The sequence below is a fragment of the Mastigoproctus giganteus genome, chromosome 10, assembly GCF_048544385.1.
Source record: "Mastigoproctus giganteus isolate SK-2022 chromosome 10, ASM4854438v1, whole genome shotgun sequence".
NCBI lineage: Eukaryota > Metazoa > Arthropoda > Arachnida > Uropygi > Thelyphonidae > Mastigoproctus > Mastigoproctus giganteus.
In genome coordinates this window covers 184899573-184921302 of record NC_143584.1, presented here as the reverse complement: position 1 = coordinate 184921302, position 21730 = coordinate 184899573, and the positions used below count along the sequence as shown (strand labels likewise).

Here is a 21730-nt window from a genome sequence, read left to right as displayed (position 1 = left end):
CTCGATATTGCATTAAAATTGTTATGAGTAACTCAAAATGATTTTTGTAACACTAACTGGTATTGTTATTTTAAAGAAACTAGTCATGGCAGATTCATCATTACTGTTAAGAAAAAAAATATATTATTTTTCTTAAGCCAGTTCATTATATTCATTTAATTCGTGTATACATGGTTGTTTTATTTTCAGTTGAAATATGGTATCTTGATCTATCTTGTATGCTGTCAGTTAAACAATTTGCTCAAAAATTTGAACAGACAGGCTTTTCCCTGCATGTCCTAATAAATAATGGTAAGTTTATATATTTTTTTTGTTCGTACAAGGTAATTTTTAAATATCTTCCTTTGGAAATGGTCTCAGTTATCTCTTGGTAGAGAGTATCATTGTACTTTATACCAAGATCTTTGTCAAGAAATATCAACCCTAACACTTGATTTCTCTCCTGGAAATGAAGCTGACCTTAGCTTCATTTCCAGGAGATTACTAATATGCCTCTACTAATTAGCATTAGTAGAGGCATATGATGCAAGAAAGCAAGCTTATGCAGCATCAGCCAAAAAAAAAAAAAAAAAACTTCCACTTCACCCCTCCATTCGTTCGAAATACCTGTCCAGCTGAGCCTAAAATTTATTTAGGCTATCAACTTCCACAACAAGGGATGGAAGTCTATTCCACCAACCAACTACCCGCTGGCTAAAGGCAAATTTCCACACATCTATCCTACATCTGTCTTTCCTCAATTTGAATTTATGCCCTCTCAGGTGATTATTCTGAGCAGGAGGCAGTATCCCATCACCACTGAGCATGCTCAAGCCATTCAAGGCTTTGTACACCTCTATCAGATCACCTCATCGGTGCCTAGTCTCCAGACACTGTAATTTGCAAAACTTAAGCCTTTCTTCGTAAGAGCAACCCCTCGTTCCTTTCACTAACCTTGTTGCCCTTCTCTGTACTCGTTCCAGCAGCTCTACATCCTTCTTGAAATAAGGCCTCCAGACCTGTATACAGTACTCAAGGTGCGTCCTGACCATTGCCTTATACAAGGGAATAATCACCTCCTTATCCCTGCTAGAAAAATTCCTGTATATCATTGATAAGACACCATGAGCTACTCTTGCAGCCCGTCTGCACTGCTCAGAGAACTTCATATCCACCTGCACAATTACCCCCAGGTCCTTTTCATTCTCTACCACTGTCAGTGTAGTACCACAGAGTTGATATGTTGCTGTTTCCAATATGTAGTACTTTACATTTGTCAATATTAAACTTCATTTGACACCTCTCAACCCATCTGCTCAACCTTTCCAGATCCTGTTGCAGCAGCATAGCGTCTGTAGTGTCCTTAACAACCCTGCCAACCTTTGTATCGTCTGCAAACTTGGACATTAAGCTTGATACCATCATCAATATCATTTGAAAATACAGAAAAAAATAATGGACCCAACACTGAACCCTGAGGGACTCCACTAATAACATTGGTCCATGATGAGCAGTGTCCATTGATTACCACTCTGTCTTCTTCCCCTCAACCACTCCTTTATCCATAGCAGCAATTTGCCTCCAATGCCACATTGCTCCAATTTGTGCAGCAGTCTTCCATGTGCAACAGTATCAAAAGCCTTTCTAAGATCCAAATATATAATATCAAAGTTATTCCCTGCATCTAATTCTTTTGTGACTACATCATAGTATCCAATTAAATTGGTCAGGCAAGACCTTCCCTTAACAAAACCAAGCTGTGTCTGAGCTATAACTGAATTCTTGTCAAGATGATCCTGCAGTGCTTCTATAACCAGTGCCTCCATTAATTTTCCTGGAACAGAAGTTAAACTCACAGGTCTGTAATTACTTGTGTCAACCTTTGATCCTCCTTTGTGAATTGGGGTTATGTTTGCCCATCTCCAGTCTGTGGGTACCTCTCCTGAGTCCAAGGAAGCTCTAATAATTATGGCTAACGGATTGCTTACTTCCTTTGCCGCCTCCTTTAATACAACTGGATAGATCCCATCCACACCAGGTGCCTTTCTTGTATTTATCTTCAACAATTTCTCCTCCACTTTACTCTCAATTATTACAAGATCATCTAGCTCACTGCCAGTGTTTACTTCATCTATGGCATTCCCCTTCCTGAATAACTCCTCATGTGTGAATGTAGATGCAAAATATTGATTTAGTTTGTTAGCTACCTGAGCAGGATCATGAACAGTTGAACCATCGATACCAAGTGGACCAATCTGATTCATCCCCTTCCTTCTAGAGTTTACATAAGTAAAGAACTCCTTGCTGTTTTTCTTTGCATCCCTTGCCAAAGATTTCTTGTAATCTGCCTTCACCTGCCTAACCTCCTTGGCCCCTCCGTAGCCAGGTGGGAAGGAGCAGCAGTGCGTAGCACACGCTTCTTGATTGGACCGGGGTTCGAGCCCGTCACCACCAAATACGGAGGATGCGGAAAGGTCAGGGAATGACCACCGCATATCCTGGAGCAATATGGCCATAGTTGCTAATGCTCCTAAAAACCAAATAACAACAAATAACAACAGCCTAACCTCCTTTGTAACTTGGTTACAGATCAACTTATATTTATCATAGGCTTCTGTGTCACGTATTAATTTATATGTATCCCATGCATTTTTCTTCTCTGCCATATGTCTCATTAGTTCATCTGACATCCATTTTGGCCTGAAACTTGAACAAAATTTCCTAGTTGGTATGTAAAGCCTAGTAGCTTCCAAGATAAGTTCTTTGGATGCTTCCCATTTTGAGTTTGCTGTTGGTAACATCATCAGTTGGTCCACTGTATAGAATTTAAATACTGTCTCAGTCCATCGTAGTCGCCTTTACGAAAGCAATAACCCTTCCCTTTACCCCTGATGGTAGTTACCTCCTTGAGTAAATCCCACTTCAGCACACTGTGATCACTGCCACCTAGTGGTTCCTGTATCTGCAGATTCTTAATGCTTGAAGAATCACTACTGATAATCAAATCAAGAGTATTGCTCCCTCTAGTTGCCTCCCGAACATGCTGATTCAGAAAACAATCATCCAACAAATCCACAAAAACCCTGCTAGTCTGCGAGTGACCAACCCACAAATTCCAGTCAATATCTGGGAAATTAAAATCCCCCATTATAAGACTCTGATTTACTGGCCCACTCTATTTCCCTGTACAGTTTCTTATTATACTGATCGGAGTCATTAGGCCTATAGCACACTCCTACTCAATTTTGATCTCCCAATGCTTATGTCACACCAAACTGACTCGACACTGCACTGTCCAGCGATGTCGACTGGCTTCACTTCCTTGGATTTTATGTGTTTCTTAACTAATAGCATAACACCTCCTCCCTTCCAATCCTGTCTGTCCTTTCTGTAGACGTTGTACTCCCCAAATTCCAGTTCTGCATTATATCTGTGTGACACCACATCTCTGATATCCCAACAATATCTGCCTTTGATGCTTTGAGCAATACCTCAAATTCATCAAATTTATTTACCAAACTCCTAGCATTGGTGTACACGCAAGTATACATGCACCTGTTCTTTTTTTTAGCTACCCTGACACAACCCATGTGTTTACTTGTACCCCAATTATTCCCAGCAGTCTCTGAAATATCCTGCATCTTATTTTCCAGGCTGCTGCTCATTCCAATAGAAGCAGTGCAAGAATCACTTTCACCTCTGCCAGTGGCTACTGTTAATATATTAGTCCTTGTATCCCCCCAATCTAGCAGTTTTCTGACTCACCTAGCACTGCCTCGATAGAATCAGCAAACATTCTTGCACCCTTTCTATTTAAGTGTATCCCATCCCTGTAGAAGCAGGCTCTCCTCTTAACAAGTACAGACCAGGCTGAAAAAAGTTCTTCCCCTTGAGCCTTGCACAATCTTTCCAAGGCTGAATTGATCGACAGGGCTCTCATCATATACTCCCTCCTATCGTGTCTGGCCAGAATTGCAGACACTTTCAAATTCATCCCTAATTCAGGGCTTTTTTTCAACAGTGACCTGTACTTGTGAAGTAATTCCACCAGTCTCCTTCTCTTAATATCATTAGTGCCAACGTGTACAGCTATATCACCTTTTGTGCCCTTAAAAGATGATATCCGCTCTACAACGTCATCAACCTTTGCCCTTGGCAGACATACCCTGGTCCTGTTCCACCTATCCTTTTTACAAAGCATGTTTCCTGTTTCCCTGACAATAGAGTCACCAACAACTACTAGTTCCTTTGCGCCAGCGCATTCTGCCTTGGAGGTTGCCGCTGTGTTGCGTGATGATCAAGTGCAAGCTCTGGCGTTGGTGTGGGCAGCTGAGAGCTTGATGGGCCCCTCACTTTTAATCCTTCGAGGGCATCCACCCTGTCCTTCAAGCTCTCAAATACACCCATAACAGTGCTGAGTTGTCGCCTGATTTCCTTACACTCCTTGCATCGCGCGCGCGCACACACAAAGACATCCCCCATGGCAGTATCATGGCCCGTACCCGACTGCTTCACAAACATCAAGCAAGCAGTGCATTTTAAAAGGCTGTGATTCAGTGGGCAACAAAATTTCATTGCTTTCCAAACATTTGTGAAGAAATTGTTTGATAAATCACCATATCCATGGCTGGCTCACCTTCTGGAGCTTCAGCTATTTAAATTATACCAATAATTCTATACAACACAGTGTACATTTCCTTCTTTGTCTTGGATCTACTTGGGCCCTTTCTGATGAATTGAAACCTAACTGCTGCTCAATCCTTGAAACATATTATTGAGGATCATATCTTCACGACTAACTCTGAGTCAAATGTCTTTTGACCTCCCTCTACACTTGCTTGCACCACATTGGTGTTGTATTATTGTCCTTCTTTACACTTTTATTTCTTGCTCTACAGTGTCTTCTATCCTTGTATGAATAGGTGTGATGCTCTGTGTGTTTGTGAGTGTGTATGGATGTATTGCTGTTCTGGGAGACAGGAAACTGACATCTCTGGGTTGAACCTTCTTTGCTCCTACCATTATTGTGGGATCTGTTGGTACCATTGGTTGGGTCCCAATAGTACAGGATTGCTGGTAACCATAGTACTTGAACTACTGCCTGTGGGTGCTGGATTTGGTACATTAAGAACAGTATGTGTATAGTTGTGGATGGGTACTGGCGAGCAGCCTTCCTTGCGATTGCTGTTCCCTGATAGCAAAGAAGCCTGAAACAACTAAACAACAAAAACAAAACACACACTGCACAAACATAGTACTGCAATAATTTCTGGCCATTTTACAGAGTTCTGTATCATTGCGGTTTATCATGGCAGGAGTGAAACTAGCATTCAAGAGCTGCTCTCTACATGAGATACAACTGATATCCACTCTGTGCATCTACAGGAGATTGCCTACTCAAAGCAGTTCAATGCAATGCTTGTGGCACATATGCCCGCAGTGGCCTGAAAGTCATTGATATGTTAATGGGCATGCATTAGCAGGGGCACGTGATGCAAGAAAGCAAGCTTATATAGCATCAGCCAAAAACAAAAAAAAAAAAAAAAAAAACACCCTTCTCATTTCACCCATCCACTCGCTCCAAATGTTTATCTAGTTCTGCCTTGAAACTGTTTAAGATACCAAATTCTACAATGACAGATAGAAGTTTGTTCCAGCCAACCACCTGCTGGCTAAAGGCAAACTTCCGCACATCTATCCTACAACTGTCTTTCCTCAATTTGAATTTATGCCCTATAAGGTGATTATTCTAAGCAAGAGGAAGAATCCCATCAGCATTGAGCATGCTCAAACCATTCAAGGCTTTATACACCTCAGTCAGGTCACCTCGCAGGTGCCTAGTCTCCAAACACTGTAAAATGCAAAACTTAAGCCTTTCTTTGTAAGAGCAACCCTTTGTTCCATTCACTAATCTTGTTGCCCTTCTCCTGTACCCGTTTCAACAGCTCTACATCCTTCTTAAAATGAGGCCTCCAGACCTGTATACAGTACTCAAGGTGTGGCCTGACCATTGCCTTATACAAGGGGATAATCACCTTATCCCTGCTAAAAAAATTCCTGTATATCATTGACAAGACACCATGAGCTACTCTTGCAGACTGTCTGCACTGCTCAGAAAACTTCATATCTGCCTGCATAATTATCCCCTGGTTCTTTTCACTCTCTACCCTACTGTGAGCCCCTGGGGTATCTAATTAATAATCTGTTAATCCCATCAAAAAAGAGGGAAACCAGTAAAATTGAGTGAATATTATTCAAAATAGAATTAAAATATCAAGAAGCTTAAAAAAGGCCCACCCACTCGTAACTAGCATAGAAGAAGCCATGTAAATGTAAGTGCCACATAAACCTTGGTTTGCATTCACATTACAACGGCAGATTTCCGTTGTAAGGTCAGAAAGGATCAAGAAACTATCTTCACTTATAAACATACGAGTGTTTCACAAGTATGGGATAACACCAGAGTAAGGGTAGCATGGGGAAAAACTGTATCTCCCACATGAACAGCAAATACCTTGAGCTCTCCAGTGTTAAGTAACACTCTTGCTTGCCCAAAATGGTAAAGAGTGTGCATGTGATGCACAGAGCAACAGTGTACACTATAGCTAAAAGAGTTGTGACGTACCTATGGTCCAATGGATGTGAAAATTTCGGAAGGATGGGGTGATGATTCTTATCCACCATGCTCTGTTCAGGCACTTTGGGATCCGACCCGCACTTGGAACATCCAATGAGAGGGAGTAGTCTAAACATCCTGGTTTAAAAAGAGGACCCATGTAGTAGTCATTTGTGTCATAGTTATCGTAGTTGTCATTCGTGTTGTGTTCGTTTTTGTTTGAATTGGAGTGAAAAGTGTAGTGATAGCAGTAATCTAAGTGCCAGTGCCATAAAAGAAGTGTAGAAGAGCAGAATCCAGAGAAGCAAGGAAGTAGGAGGAAATGCCCAAGCAGAAAGTCGGTCCACAGAGTCAAAGAAGAAGTTAAACAGGGTGAGCAGAAAAGCTTTACTAATAGTAGTAGTAGTAGTGGCATGTGATGCAAGAAAGCAAATGTGTGAGCTTATGCAGCATCAGCCAAAAAAAATCACACCATTCCCTCCAAATGCCTGTCCAGTTCCTCCTTAAATTTATTCAACCTATCAACTTCCACAACGACAGATGGAAGTTTGTTCCAACAATTAGCCACCCGCTGGCTAAAGGCAAATTTCCGCACATCTAATCTACATCTGTCTTTTCTTAATTTGAATTTATGCCCCCTTAGGTTCGTAATCTGAACAAGTGGAAGGATCCCATCAGAATTCAGCGTGCTGAATTCTGATGGGATCTGTTTAAGATGAGTGTGTGAAAGGCAAACCTTAAAATGGAATAACAATAGAATAACTGAGTTTCAAAGAAGATGATTCCTTCCTAAGATTTACTATGTTAAGCGTGATGTTGCAGAACGTAATTTTGGAGAATAGTATGAATTTTAAATGGCTAATACAGGGTTATAAGTAGAAGTTTGAATACCCATTTTTCTTAAATGATATACTAAGGAATAAGTTAAGAGTAGGAAGTTGAATGCTAAGCAATGGCGATAGCCACTTATATGAGAATTCTATATCCTGTAAATTACTTATGTTAATAGTATGACCCATCGTAAAGGGGTACTAAAATATCCTAATGAATTATTGTAGTGCTCTATATTTTGTGAACATCATGTTTTAATAATGAGATTTGAAAAGAAAGATCTTAAGAGAATGTAAGTGTTGTATACATGTGTTATTTTTTTTATATTCAATAAATTTTTGTTATGTTGAAATTTTGCCTTGTTGCTAAGCTCCTGTACACACCAGTAATCACCAGACTTAGATAAGATGAATTAGAAAAAGGGTTATTGCAATATTGAAATATTGCAACCTGAGTTATTAAGTTCCTCAATATCACGCAATGCAAAACAGATCCAAACTGCAACACTGGAAGAGGCGAGTTTCTTTTCTCCCCTTTTCTATGTTGAGGGTATACGAGATTTGTTCCTAATCATGACCACGAGATGAATATTACACCAAATCTACACTGGAGGTGCAAAATATTGAGTACACCTCACTTCTCTAAAGTGCTTAGGCGTAATGACAGTGCTGCATCGAAGATCCAGGTAACACAAGTGGTGCCATAATATGCACCTGGAACATGTGAAGTGACAATCCCTCAGTAACACTGGGTGCCTCCGTAGCCAGGTGGGAAGGAGCAGTAGTGCGTATCACATGCTTCTTGATTAGACCGGGGTTCAAGCCCGTCACCACCAAATACGGAAGATGCGGACAGGTCAGGGAATGACCACCGCATATCCCGGAGCAATATGGCCTTAGTTGTTAATGCTCCTAAAAACCAAAAAACAACAACAACAGTAACACTGGCGCTGTAACCCACAGTAACATACCCTCATAAATTTTTGTCACTGGAATAGAGGACAACAGGTACCAAAGGCTTCATATTTCACTTATGTAATAAAACTGCTTTTATATGTACTTCAGATGAATCAGTAAATAGAATAACTGACATTCTTCAGCTTTGTGTTAAAATACCAGTTCCCCCATCAGTCCATTTAAATCTAGGCACACAAAGGAAATGTTATACACCATAAAATGTTGACAGCTTTTATTTCATCTTTCTTAATACAGAAATTTTTGTACCATCAGTTAGCAAATTCAATATTTGCAGTCTTGATCCTAGAAGTTCTTTCTGTTCCTTTGATAATTTAAATCATGGTAGGTCATTAAGCTTGCTTTGTTCAGCTAGGTGTGTTTCTTTGCTATTCTGTGTGAATGTAACGTGGATCTTCAGTTAGATTCTCTTTTTCATTGAGAATAGGTAGTTCTTTCCAGTTAATTAGTGGCACGGGTGCAGAAAGACCATGCTTCTTCTGGTTTCATTGCCAAAGTGATATTTTGATATCCTGTTTTATTTTCTCTGAAAAACATGAAATTTTGTAAGATACAAAGCAGATATCGTAACTTACATTGTGACTAGTTGGTTCATGCCATCCGTGGGAGCAGTGAATGCACACTCCTCTTTCCTTTCATCTATTCAATGATGGACACATAGCATGATATGCAGCATGAATACAGTGCCCAGTTTCTGTCTTGATCTTCCAAGTGATATCAAAAGTACAGATAATAAGAATATTTAACCATTTTTGTGACCATATTGTGATTTTGGTGTAAATTAATCACATACATGCACACCAAAAATTGTGCAGAAATTCACACAGCCATGGTGGTGTTGTTTCTTTATACTTATTGTCCTAAAACCCTGTTATACAAAGAAAAAGCAGATAATAAAACTTGCAACCAAGCTCAGTGTGAAATGACAACAAGTAGTATGCACAAACTTACTAATCAGGTTTTCAAAGCATCTCTCATAATTATGAGTCATTTCCTCTATTTCACTTACATTCAGTAAGCAGTGTTTATTTTTTAACATTGTTTTGGAATTTCAATTAATTGTTGGAACACTAAATGTGCAGGCAATTATTATTATTTATCTGAAACACCATAATTTAAGTAATTGTTATTAATTAACAGTGCTTATTTAATAATTAGAATATTATTTATTAAATGTTTCTGCCATTTTATCCTCATCTTGAATTAACCATCTCCTAAATTATTAATTTGGATATTTTTTTCTAAATATATAGCAGGTATAATGTTTGCACCATTTAAGTTAACAGAAGAAAACTTTGAGTCTCATTTTGCCATCAATTATTTGAGTCATTGCCTTTTGACAAAACTGTTGCTACCATACTTAATTGAAGCAGGTTCAGAAAGCTATAGTGCAAGAATAATTAATGTTGCTTCTTGTGTGCATTATGTAGCTGATATTAATTTTGATGATTTACAAGGAAGGTAAGTTTTTAAAATAAATATTGATATTTGCTAGTTATTAAGTTTTTGCATTGCTGCTGGTTTTTTTTTTTTTTTTTTTTTGGAAATTTTAATTTGTGATTTTTATATTATTAAACTGTGATTATTGTAAGTAATGTGGTTTTTGTGAACTGACTTAGTATTTAGATGTTAAATAATAAATATTTCCTTTTGTTTACAATTTTGTTTTCTCATATTATTATAACATTCATAAATATACAGATTTGTTTGTAACATATACATTATGACGTATATATTAAATAATAATAAAAAATGCACACATATACTGCATGTAAACCCCCCTCCCCGAAGTTTACATTCTTTCCCCCCTGGTGCATTTACCCCCGAAGTTTACATTCTCTCACTCCAGTGCAAACATTGTGAATTCAACACTGGTTGAAATTGGTATTTCTTATGGGACATGATAATCAATTTTAACACAAGATTTAGAATGCAGCATGTTTTAGTCAAGTTGTACCTCAGATCCTCACAGTTGATCACAGAGAGCAGTCGGTTCTTGCATGTCATTTTATGTACCATCATTACTGGTGAGAAATCACAATTGATGGCTATGACCTTGAAATAAATACCCAGTCCTCTTAGTCAACAATTCCTTCTTCTCCAAAGCCAAAAAAATGCAAGACAGTTTTGATCAACTGTGAAGATTATACATATTGCATTTTTGGATTCAGAGGGCATTATTCACTGTGAATTTGTTCCACATGGTCAAACAGTGAACCAGGAATACTACCAAACAGTTCTACAGTGATTGCACAGTACTATTCAGAAAAAAATCCTCATATATTTGAAGCTTCAGTGAATTGCACTTGCATTGTGACAATGCTTTTGAACACATTACTTTACCATTCAGGAATTTCTTGTGAAGCACTCCATCACTGTGGTCTCCCATCTACCATACTCATGATTTAGCTCTTTTTGATTTTTTTGTTTCTCAAGTTTAAGGTTCCATTTAAAGGTCACAGATTTTTAATTCAGAATGTGACACAGGAAGCATTATACAGGCACCATTATTCATGAATGCTTCCAATTCCAAAAGAAGCCTATCATGAATGCTTCCAGAAGAACAAAAGCATTGGAATTGACTTATACAGTGTCAAGGAGACTACTTCGAAAGAAATCCATCCAAATAGCTGGTAAGCTTCATCATTTCCCAAATATTAGTTTAATTCTTGAATTTTTGATAACCTCATATATTGTGGCGTTTGCCCACTTGATATTCTTGTGAATATTAAAGTCTTTTCCATTCCTTACAGAAAGCATTAAAAGTTCCATTGTCTATCTGATGGATAATAGAAGTTTTCAGTAGTGCAATTCTTTGTTTAATAAGATTATTAACTTAGATTTTTCTACCAAAGCAGATCAGCATGTTGATGCTTCTTCATTATATTGAAACATTGATGTTCTAGATATTGATGAATAAAGACAGTTCACTAAAAAATCAAGATGTTCTTTTCTTTTGGCAGGTAATGACATTCAATGAAACTGCTGTTTTCACCATATTAAGAACCATTTTAAACATCTGCCTGCAACTTGTGTAGAGTATATTTACACAAAATTAGGTACAATTTTCACCAAACACTTCTTATTAGAAGATAACCATATATATCTATTAGTAATTTTTTAAACCTATCGAGGATACTTTCGGTAGAGTAACAATACAGTGATGTGTACTAGAAACTATAGTGTGAAAGTGCTATTTGTTACACTCCGCACTAAAAATTCAAATTTACATGTTGAATTTCATCAACACAGCTATAGAGAATTACTCTCTAAATTATACTTAATGTAAAGCATCTTATATGAATTTTATCAGTTTCCTTTTTGAATTATTATGTTTTTTTTTTTTTTTTTTTTTTTAATTGTAGGAAAATTTATTCCAAGTATAATGCATATTTACAATCCAAGCTTGCTATAGTTATGTTTACCCAATCATTCCATAAGTATCTGCAGAAAAATAGCCATAATATAACAGTCAATTGTGTCCATCCTGGTATTGTCTATACAGGCCTTTATCAGTATATTTGGTGGGCATCATTTGCTGGCCCTCTATTTTTTATGGTAAGTTTTCATACTTTTTTGGAGAAAATTAAAAAATATTTAATTATGTTTGGAGGATTGACTTAAAATATTGGTATATTGTTATTTTGTTTTCGTAGCAAGGCAATCAAAGCTAAGAAGAATCGGTGTTATTATGTATGTAAATTGTATGTGTTTTCTAGGGGGACCAAATACGGAGGATGCGGAAAGGTCAGGGAATGACCACCGCATATCTCCAGAGTAATATGGCCTTAGTTGCTAACGCTCCTAAAAACCAAAATAACAACATTTCTAGGGGGTTTGCCTGTTTTGCTAGATGAAAAATTCAAGTTTCTGGGTCATGGAGCCTTGTCCCAAAACTGAACAACTCAACTACAATATAGAAAAAACTCAAACTTTCTTACATTATTGATGGGATTTGAACACAAGCCTTTTTCCACATGGTGTGGAAGAACAGCATTATTAGTATATAATGTATGAATAGTATATTGTTAAATGTTTTGCTGAGCATTAAAGATAATAGTTTATTTCATATTCCATATCCCCAATTTGAATACAAAATTTCCTGCTATTTCTACTCCTTTTTCTGTTCTTTGGAAATTGCACTTAATTTTCTAAGAGAACACCTCAGAAAAATATCAGTTTGCTCTTTAAGTGTATATGGCCACAAATTGTACATATCTATGAAGAGTCTGTTTGCAGAATGGAAAATCCTGACAGAAGAAACCTAGACCTCTTTATATGGCCGATTTAGCCCCTCTTTTCATAAAATATTTTTATAAGTTAAAAAAAAGCAGGATTTAGTTCTGTTTTTGACAGACGATTTTTTAACTTACAAGGTGAGTGAGCTCTGAAACTATTACATCAAATTGCCTCAGTGTTGCATCAGATATGCATCAATTCTTATAAGTATAATTCTTTTTATTTGTGATGCATTTCCACCACATAAAAACTGTTTGGATGGTAGGTGCCACCTCACTGAAGTTGAAATTCTGAATATGAAAAATTCAAGAAATCCAGAGGGTTATTTTAATCAGCCCATTTTTCATAATATAACTTTGAAGAAGAAACTTGATACTCTGATAAAAAATATGGTACTGTAACCAGGGGCAAGGCTATAATTTTTTTATTTTATATAAACACAAAATTGTAATACATGAAATGCAAGTCTTTCGATATTGACAGCATTAGCATTAGTAGAGGCATTTGATGCAAGAAAGCAAGCTTATGCAGCATCAGCCAAAAAAAAAAAAAAAACCCACTTCCACTTCACCCCTCTGTTCGTTCAAAATACCTGTCCAGCTGAGCCTTAAACTTATTTAGGCTATCAACCTCCACCACAAGGGATGGAAGTCTGTTCCACCAACCAACCACCAGCTGGCTAAAGGCAAATTTCCGCACGTCTATCCTACATCTGTCTTTCCTCAATTTGAATTTATGCCCTCTCAGGTGATTTTTCTGAGCTAGAGGAAGAATCCCATCAGCATTGAGCATGCTTAAACCATTCAAGGCTTTATACACCTCTATCAGATCACCTCGCTGGTGCCTAGTCTCCAGACACTGTAATTTGCAAAACTTAAGCCTTTCTTCGTAAGAGTACCCCTTTGTTCCATTCACTAATCTTGTTGCCCTTCTCTGTACTCGTTCCAGCAGCTCTACATCCTTCTTGAAATGAAGCCTCCAGACCTGTATACAGTACTCTAGGTGTGGCCTGACCATTGCCTTATACAATGGAATAATCACCTCCTTATCCCTGCTGGAAAAATTCCTGTATATCATTGCCAATACTCCATGAGCTACTCTTGCAGCCCATCTGCACTGCTCAGAGAACTTCATATCTGCCTGCACAACCATCCCCAAGTCCCTTTCATTCTCTACCACAGAGTTGATACGTTGCTCTGGGGTTGCTGTTTCCCATGTGTAGTACTTTACATTTGTCAATGTTAAACTTCATTTGCCACCTCTCAGCCCATCTGCTCAACCTTTCCAGATCCTGTTGCAGCAGCATAGTGTCAGTAGTGTCCTTGACAACCCTGCCAACCTTTGTATCGTCTTTGTATTGGACATTAAGCTTGATATACCATCATCAATATCATTTATAAATACATAAAACAATAATGGACCCAACACTGAGCCCTGAGGGACTCCACTAATAACATTAGTCCACGATGAGCAGTGTCCATTGATTACCACTCTCTGTCTTCTCCCCTTCAACCACCCCTTTATCCATAGCAGCAATTTGCCTCCAATGTCACACTGCTCCAATTTGTGTAGCAGTCTTCCATGTGCAACAGTATCAAAAGCCTTTCTAAGATCCAAGTATATAATATCAAGGTTATTCCCTGCATCCAGTTCTTTTGTGACTGCATCATAGTATCCAATCAAGTTGGTCAGGCAAGACTTCCCCTTAACAAAACCATGCTGTGTCTGAGCTATAACTGAAGTCTTGTCTAAATGATCCTGCAGTGCTTCTTTAACCAGTGCCTCCATTAATTTTCCTGGAACAGAAGTTAAGCTCACAGGTCTATAATTACTTGTGTCAGCCTTTGATCCTCCTTTGTGAATTGGGGTCACATTTGCACATTTCCAGTCTATGAGTACCTCCCCTGAGTCCAAGGAAGCTCTCATAATTATGGCTAAGGGTTTGCTTACTTCCTTTGCTGCCTCCTTTAATATAACTGGATAGATCCCATCCACCCCGGGTGCCTTTCTTGTGTTTATCTTCAACAGTTTCTCCTCCACTTTACTCCCAGTTATTTCAAGATTCTGTAGCTTACTGCTAGAGTTGAATACACCTCTGGCATTCCCCTTGCTGAATAACTCCTCATGTGTGAATGTCGATGCAAAATATTCATTTAGTTTGTTAGCTACCTGAGCAGGATCATCAACAGTTGACCCATCAATATCAAGTGGACCAATCTGATTCATCCCCTTCCTTCTAGAGTTTACATAAGTAAAGAACTCTTTGCTGTTTTTCTTTGCATCCCTTGCCAAGGAGTTCTCGTAATCTGCCTTCGCCTGCCTAACCTCCTTTGTAACTTGGTTGCATATCAACTTGTATCTATCATAGGCTTCTGGTGGCTGATAGACAGGCTGATTAATTGATATTTTTAAAGGGATGACAACACATTTGAAACAAACATTAATTCTATTAGGATTACGGCCAGAATTCAGTGGCAACAAGCAATTCACTCATTTAAAAGTTGCACTTCATATTTGATTGCCATATGAAGATTCCTAATGCAAGGACAATGGTTTTCATTTTGGCAACATAAACGTAGGATAAATGGGACAGTCATTTTCTGTTAAAACATGATACAAGAAAAAAATGGTATATTCTGACAAAGCATTGTATTAAATTTAAATATAACTAAATAATGAATAGAATTTAACTTGAATTTGACTACTGTTATAAATTTGTCCTCTCCAGAGTTTAACAACTGAACTTTAACTGTTGTATTTTTGTCTGAGTTATGCAATGTACCAGATGTTTTATCCAGGTATAAAAGGGACTGTCACTGAAGCACAGTTAAAGTTAAATAATCATCTGGAAAAACAACTTTTTTTTTTTCCAGTAATTAAACATTTTTATTCTCAAATTGAGGTGTAAATCCAAAATGAAAAAAATCTGAAATACAAGCTGCTAAAGGACTCAATGACAATTATAATGAGACAGTCATACAGATGGCTGAGAAGGATGATAAAATAGATTTATGAGGTACATTCAAAAAGTTCCCGGAATTTTACTATAAAAGTTTATTGAGGGAAGCTTACTAACCTAATCACCTTCAAAGTACCTTCCTTCTGCGCGCGCGCGCGCGCACGCACACACACACACACACACACACACACACACACACACACACACACACACACACACACACACACACACACACACACACACACACACTTGTTCTGTTGGTCTTCCCAAGCTTTGAAACACTCTTTAAATTCATGTTTTTTATTGCATGTAGAAACTTTGGCATTTACTCTGATGTCATCCACTGTAGTGAAATTGCATCCCCGAAGCGCCATTCCAGTTTAAGAAATAGCCAGAAGTCAAGCAGTGCAAGGTCAGAGGAGTAGGGAGGCTGCTGCATGACTGTCATTTTTTTTTTTTTTTTTTTTTTTTGCAACCAAGAATTGCTGAACTGCCATCACTGTGTGACTGGATACATTGTAGTAGTAGTAGTGGCATGTGATGTAAGAAAGCAAGTGTATGAGCTTATGCAGCATCAGCCAAAAAAAAAAAAAAATCACACCATTCCCTCCAAATGCCTGTCCAGTTCCTCCTTAAATTTATTTAACCTATCAACTTCCACAACGACACATGGAAGTTTGTTCCAGAAATTAACCACCCGCTGGCTAAAGGCAAATTTCTGCACATCTATTCTACATCTGTCTTTTCTTAATTTGAATTTATGACCCCTTAGGTTCGTAATCTGAACAAGTGGAAGGATCCCATCAGAATTCAGCATGCCCAACCCATTCAAGGCCTTATACACCTCAATCAGATCACCGAGCAGGTGCCTAGTCTCCAGCCACTGCAATTTCCAGAACTTAAGCCTCTCTTGGTAAGATGATCCCTTCATTCCCCTCACCAATCTTGTTGCCCTTCTCTGTACACGCTCAAGCAAATCTACATCCTTCCTAAAATGAGGCCTCCAGACCTGGACACAGTACTCAAGTCATGGCCTGACCATTGCTTTATACAGAGGGACAATCACCTCTTTCTCCCTGCTAGCAAAATTCCTATATATCATTGACAAAACCCCATGACCTGCCCTGGCAGCCTATCTGCATTGCTCAGAAAACTTCATATCTGACTGCACAATTACTCCCAGGTTTTTTTCATTTCCTACCACCTTAAGTGTAGTACCACACAGTTGGTACATTTCTCTGGGGTTACTTCTACCCATATGCAGTACTTTGCATTTGTCAAGGTTAAACTTTAGTTGCCACTTCTTAGCCCATCTGCCCAAATTATCTAGATCCTGTTGCAGTAGCACACTGCCATTACTGTCATTAACAACCCTGTCAACCTTTGTATCATCTGCAAACTTCGACACTAAGCCTGATATACCTTCATCAATATCATTGATAAATATACAAAACAACAGAGGACCCAACGCCGAACCCTGTGGGACTCCACTAATAACATTTGTTCACGAATAGCAGCACCCATTAATTACCACCCTCTGTCTTCTCCCACTCAACCATCCTTTTATCCATTGTAGCAATTTACCCGTAATACCATTCTGCTCCAATTTGTACAATAGTCTTCCATGCGCAACAGTGTCAAAAGCTTTCCTGAAATCCAAATATATGATATCGAAATTATTTTTTGCATCCAGTTCCTTTGTAACCACATCATAATATCCTATCAAATTTGTCAGACAAGACTTTCCCTTAACAAACCCATGCTGTGTCTGAATTATTGCTGCAGTCTTGTCTTGATGATCCTGCAATGCATCTTTAACCATTGACTCCATATGGTGCAAGATCCAGCCATCCTTCCATTTCTGAAGTCGTCTTCACCTGACATTCTCAAACAAATGTGTAAAAACCTCTGTGTAGTAAGCAACAGTAGTGCTTCTTCTCCTAGTCACAAATTCATGGTGCACTGTCCTCATCGTCAAAAAAAAAAAACAATCATCACAACTTTGATGTATTTTGTTGCATGAGACTTCTTGGGTCATAGGGACATTTTTGTGTTCCATTTAGATGATTCCACCGTGATCAGGGTCTTAGGCATACTGCCAACTCTCATCCCTGGTGATCACTTTTCTTAGGAAGTTCAGACCCTGCATTGATTTTTCAAACAAATTACTTGCGATGACTTTCCTGTAATCCATTTGATCTTCCAACAGCAATCATGGAACAAATTTTACGCACACATGATGCAGCCCTAATTCTTGTATCAGGATTATGTATATTGAGTTTGCAGACAGTCCAACCACTTCATGAGCAATCTCAATAACAGCATTTGCCTATCAATTCACAAAAATTCCTTCACTTTTGTGAAATTTTCATTATTTCACGGTGTTGAAGGGCTTCCACTGTGATATTCATCTTTCAATGTTTTGTGTCTATTTTTAAACCAGTTAAACCACTCATAAGCTGCTGTTTTCTTCAAAGCATCATCTCCATAAACTTTCTGTAATGCTTGCAGCATCTCTGTAGCACTTTTCCCAAGTTTAAAGAACTTGACATTAAAAAGCAACCTGTTCAAACTGCGATATTCCACAATGAGTCAGCTGTGACACACGAGTGAAGTGGTCAAGCAAGTTCCCACTTGGCATGCGTGTGCACCAAGGTTAACGTCAATTCCCCACAAAACCTTACGGCTGTAGCACAAACCCTAAATATCAACATGCAATTCTGGGAACTTTTTGAATGCTCTACATATAATATTAAGTCATATACAATAGTGAGTTAGATTAGTATTAGAAGATCTATAAATTAGAAGAATCCTTTAGTATAACAGTAATTAAAAATAAGGTTGAAAAGTTTCTTACAGGCCTGGGAAAACAAGAAAAATCGGTCTTGATTTTGCATAAAATATGTACAGTGGTACCTTGGTTTGCGAGCATAATTTGTTCCGGAAACGTGCTCGTAATCCAAAGCACTCGTATATCAAAGTGAATTTCCCCCATAAGAAATAATGGAAATCCAGATGATTTGTTCCAAAACTCCAAAATATTCATATACTGTAAAAATGATTAATACAAAATACATACATACCTTTTTATATTTTTAATATTTAAATTTAATATACATAAAGCAATCGAATTTATTAATTATTAGGTAGGACGACTTTCACTGTCACTAACGGAATCACTGCTATCTGTTGACTTTTTCTTTTTGTGTGACTTTAACAAGGAACCTATCCAATGACACTTGCTTTTGCCTCCTTTTGAGAATTTCATAGAAATATGACATTGCAAACAGATTCATCGCTCGCACTATTACAAAATGAGGAGGCACGCTTGATACACATAAACAAAGCTGCACGCGTGTAGCAACTGAATAAACAACACTGTAAAGGCAGAGATACACTATTAACACCTCACATTTTACTAAAGCACATTTCTAGGGTTTACTACTATAAAACAGTAAAAACAATTTCCAGTTGCGTTCCTGCTAGTGGAATCTGTTATAAACTGGTAGTAAACTCGATCTAATTGCATTTGTGATTATACTGATAGCTGGAATTGTGTTGGTTTTTACGTTATTATGGTGAAACGTGTTTCCCCTTCACTGATATAAAAAACATAAATACATTTTCAGAACCTTTTCTTCATTCCTATCGTGTTGCATTCGGTTGGGGTGATTCTGCGTTCGACTGCCATTTCTTGTAAACACAGGCTAATCGTGCATAAGCGAATTCGGTTCATGTTATATAAGGTATCGTTCCCGTATTTATAAATCGTGTATAATCGAATTTGTGTAGTGTAAACACGTGTTATACGAGGACTGACTGTACTTGTATTGCAAGACCTCGCTCATTTATCAAGTTAAAATTTATTAAAAATTTTTGCTCGTCTTGCAAAACACTCGCAGACCAAGTTACTCGCAATCCAAGGTAGGTACCACTGTATGTGCAAATGCCTTATTTAATCTGAAAAAAATTTGATTTTTAAAATTCTTCTTGCAGTATACTATACCAGTACTTTTGCCTTTTCTAATGAATTGAAATATTTTTAGTAATGAAATTAATTTTTAAATTTCATTAGTAAAAATTTACTTGTAAAAATTTTTATTAATTTCTTAGTGAAAAAAATATAAAACTATAAACAAAATATAAACACAAAACAATTGGCCACTGCCATCTTCATGTTCTTAAAACCATTAAAAGCACAAAAATTCAAACAAACACATTATTACTATGTTTTGCAATTTTCACTTAACAACTCTGCGTAAACAATTCATATCGCTTCCAAAATTACTCAAATAAAATTTGTGTGTTTGCATATATATATATTTAGAAAGCTGCACATAGGAAGAGCTGCTAATCTTGAAATGCTTAATTGACACACAACAGATATTTTTTCACATAGGCTTGTAAACCCCCATGGTACAGCCAATGGCTTTGCAAATGCCATTTGAAAATGAAATGGGATTTCCTGTAAAAGTGCTATATATGTGTAATGTAACAATGCCATCTAGACAAGTAAAAATATCATTGCAGCATGAGAGATTAACTCTTCTCTCTCTTCCCCAGTATATTTTTTCATGAAAGACACATATGCAAATGTTTCTTTTAACATTTTAAAGTAACAGCAGATTAGTCACAATATTATAGCATATGCCTAAGAAACATGCATGCATATCAGTTAAGATAAATACAATATAACAAATTGTTTTTAAATACTTATTTTTAATTAATTTACAGAAACCTCATGAGGGAGCTGAAACTGTAATCTTTACAGCACTTTCATCAAAATTGGAAGGCATAGGAGGGAAATACCTTGAAGACTGTGCAATCACTGAGCCAAGTAAATACTCCCAGTGCAATGAATTTCAAGAAAAACTGTGGGATGTAACATGGAATTTGCTAAAACAATGGATTAATGATGTATGACAAATAACTTATTTTAGTAAATGTTTGAGAATAGATATCCGTTCAATGAGTTTTTGGAAACCAAAAAATTTTAATGTTACTGAAAATGAGAGGTATAAAAAAAGGCTTTAAAATGTACGAATATCAGAAAAATCTCCTGCTCAAAAAAAAAAAAAAAAAAAAAAAAACTTTCCTGCTCAAAAGTTAAATGACATTCCTGTTTTAAAGATGATTTTTTATATGAATGGCAAAAATTCAGAACTTTACTGGGAGCTGCAAAAGAGGTATATGTGGGGTTAAAGAGTTGTAAGCATAGAAAATTCAAACTGCCTTAGTGTAACCAGGAAGTAAGACAACTAAAGGGGAAAAAAAATATAAGAAATTTTTAGCAAATTAAAGTAATAAATATTTTTGGAATATAAATAAAAGTTTAAGAGAACGTACATATGTATGAAAAAGCAAAAGAAAAAAATTTGGGAATATTTTGGAAGAGAAATAGAAAACAAGTATTAGGTAGATGCCAAAATATTTTGGCATTTAGTTAGAAATTTTAGAACAGGTAGAAAAACCATAATCAAAAATAATGGTGAAGTTTTCTAACTTCACCATTATTTTTAAGAAGGATATTTTATAAGAATTGTGTAAATATATTGAATTGTTAAAAGTAATTGAAGATTAAATGAGGAAAATATTCAGTGGAGGAAATTACTGATACTTTACTTTTGAAGTAGTCCTTTGTGACAGTTAAGTTAGCATAGTACATTGCTGCAGGCCATCATTTAGTGAGGTCTTCATTTGGCCCTTAAGGGTGCAGCAGATGCAACACACACACACACACACACACACACACACACACACACACACACACACACACACACACACACACACCACACACACTTTTCAGATTGAAAAAAGCCCTAAATCCTAACAGAAGGATCCCCCACTCCTCAATCTGTAGAAGGGCTTTTCCTTTTGCAACCAGGCTTCCTTAAATATAAGACTAAGTCTGCATCAAGACAATACAATTATATAAAATAAAACAAATTGTTCTGTGCTAGGGAAGGGGTTTAGCCCCTTCAGATGTGTCTATTGCAAACATTTAAAAAAAAAAAGTTGATGAGTGCCTATCATCAGTACTGGAAACCTGCTTTTACTAGAAAGTGTTAAAATTGTAGAAGCCATTTTTATGTGTGAATTGTCTTCAAGTTCCAGTTCTTCAGATAGAGAATT

General features: G+C 37.2%; 1 protein-coding gene across 1 annotated transcript in view; it reads left to right on the top strand.

The window, feature by feature from the left end:
* The window catches only part of LOC150079624 (polyprenol dehydrogenase-like), a 96788-nt gene extending 76267 nt beyond the window's left edge, over positions 1–20521 (top strand). The window contains exons 7-10 of the mRNA XM_090383143.1: positions 190–291; positions 9654–9861; positions 11766–11958; positions 20333–20521. Of these exons, the coding sequence (XP_090239269.1) occupies positions 190–291; positions 9654–9861; positions 11766–11958; positions 20333–20521 (692 nt within the window). The remainder of the gene's footprint in view (positions 1–189; positions 292–9653; positions 9862–11765; positions 11959–20332) is intronic.
* Positions 20522–21730: the final 1209 nt, after the last annotated feature.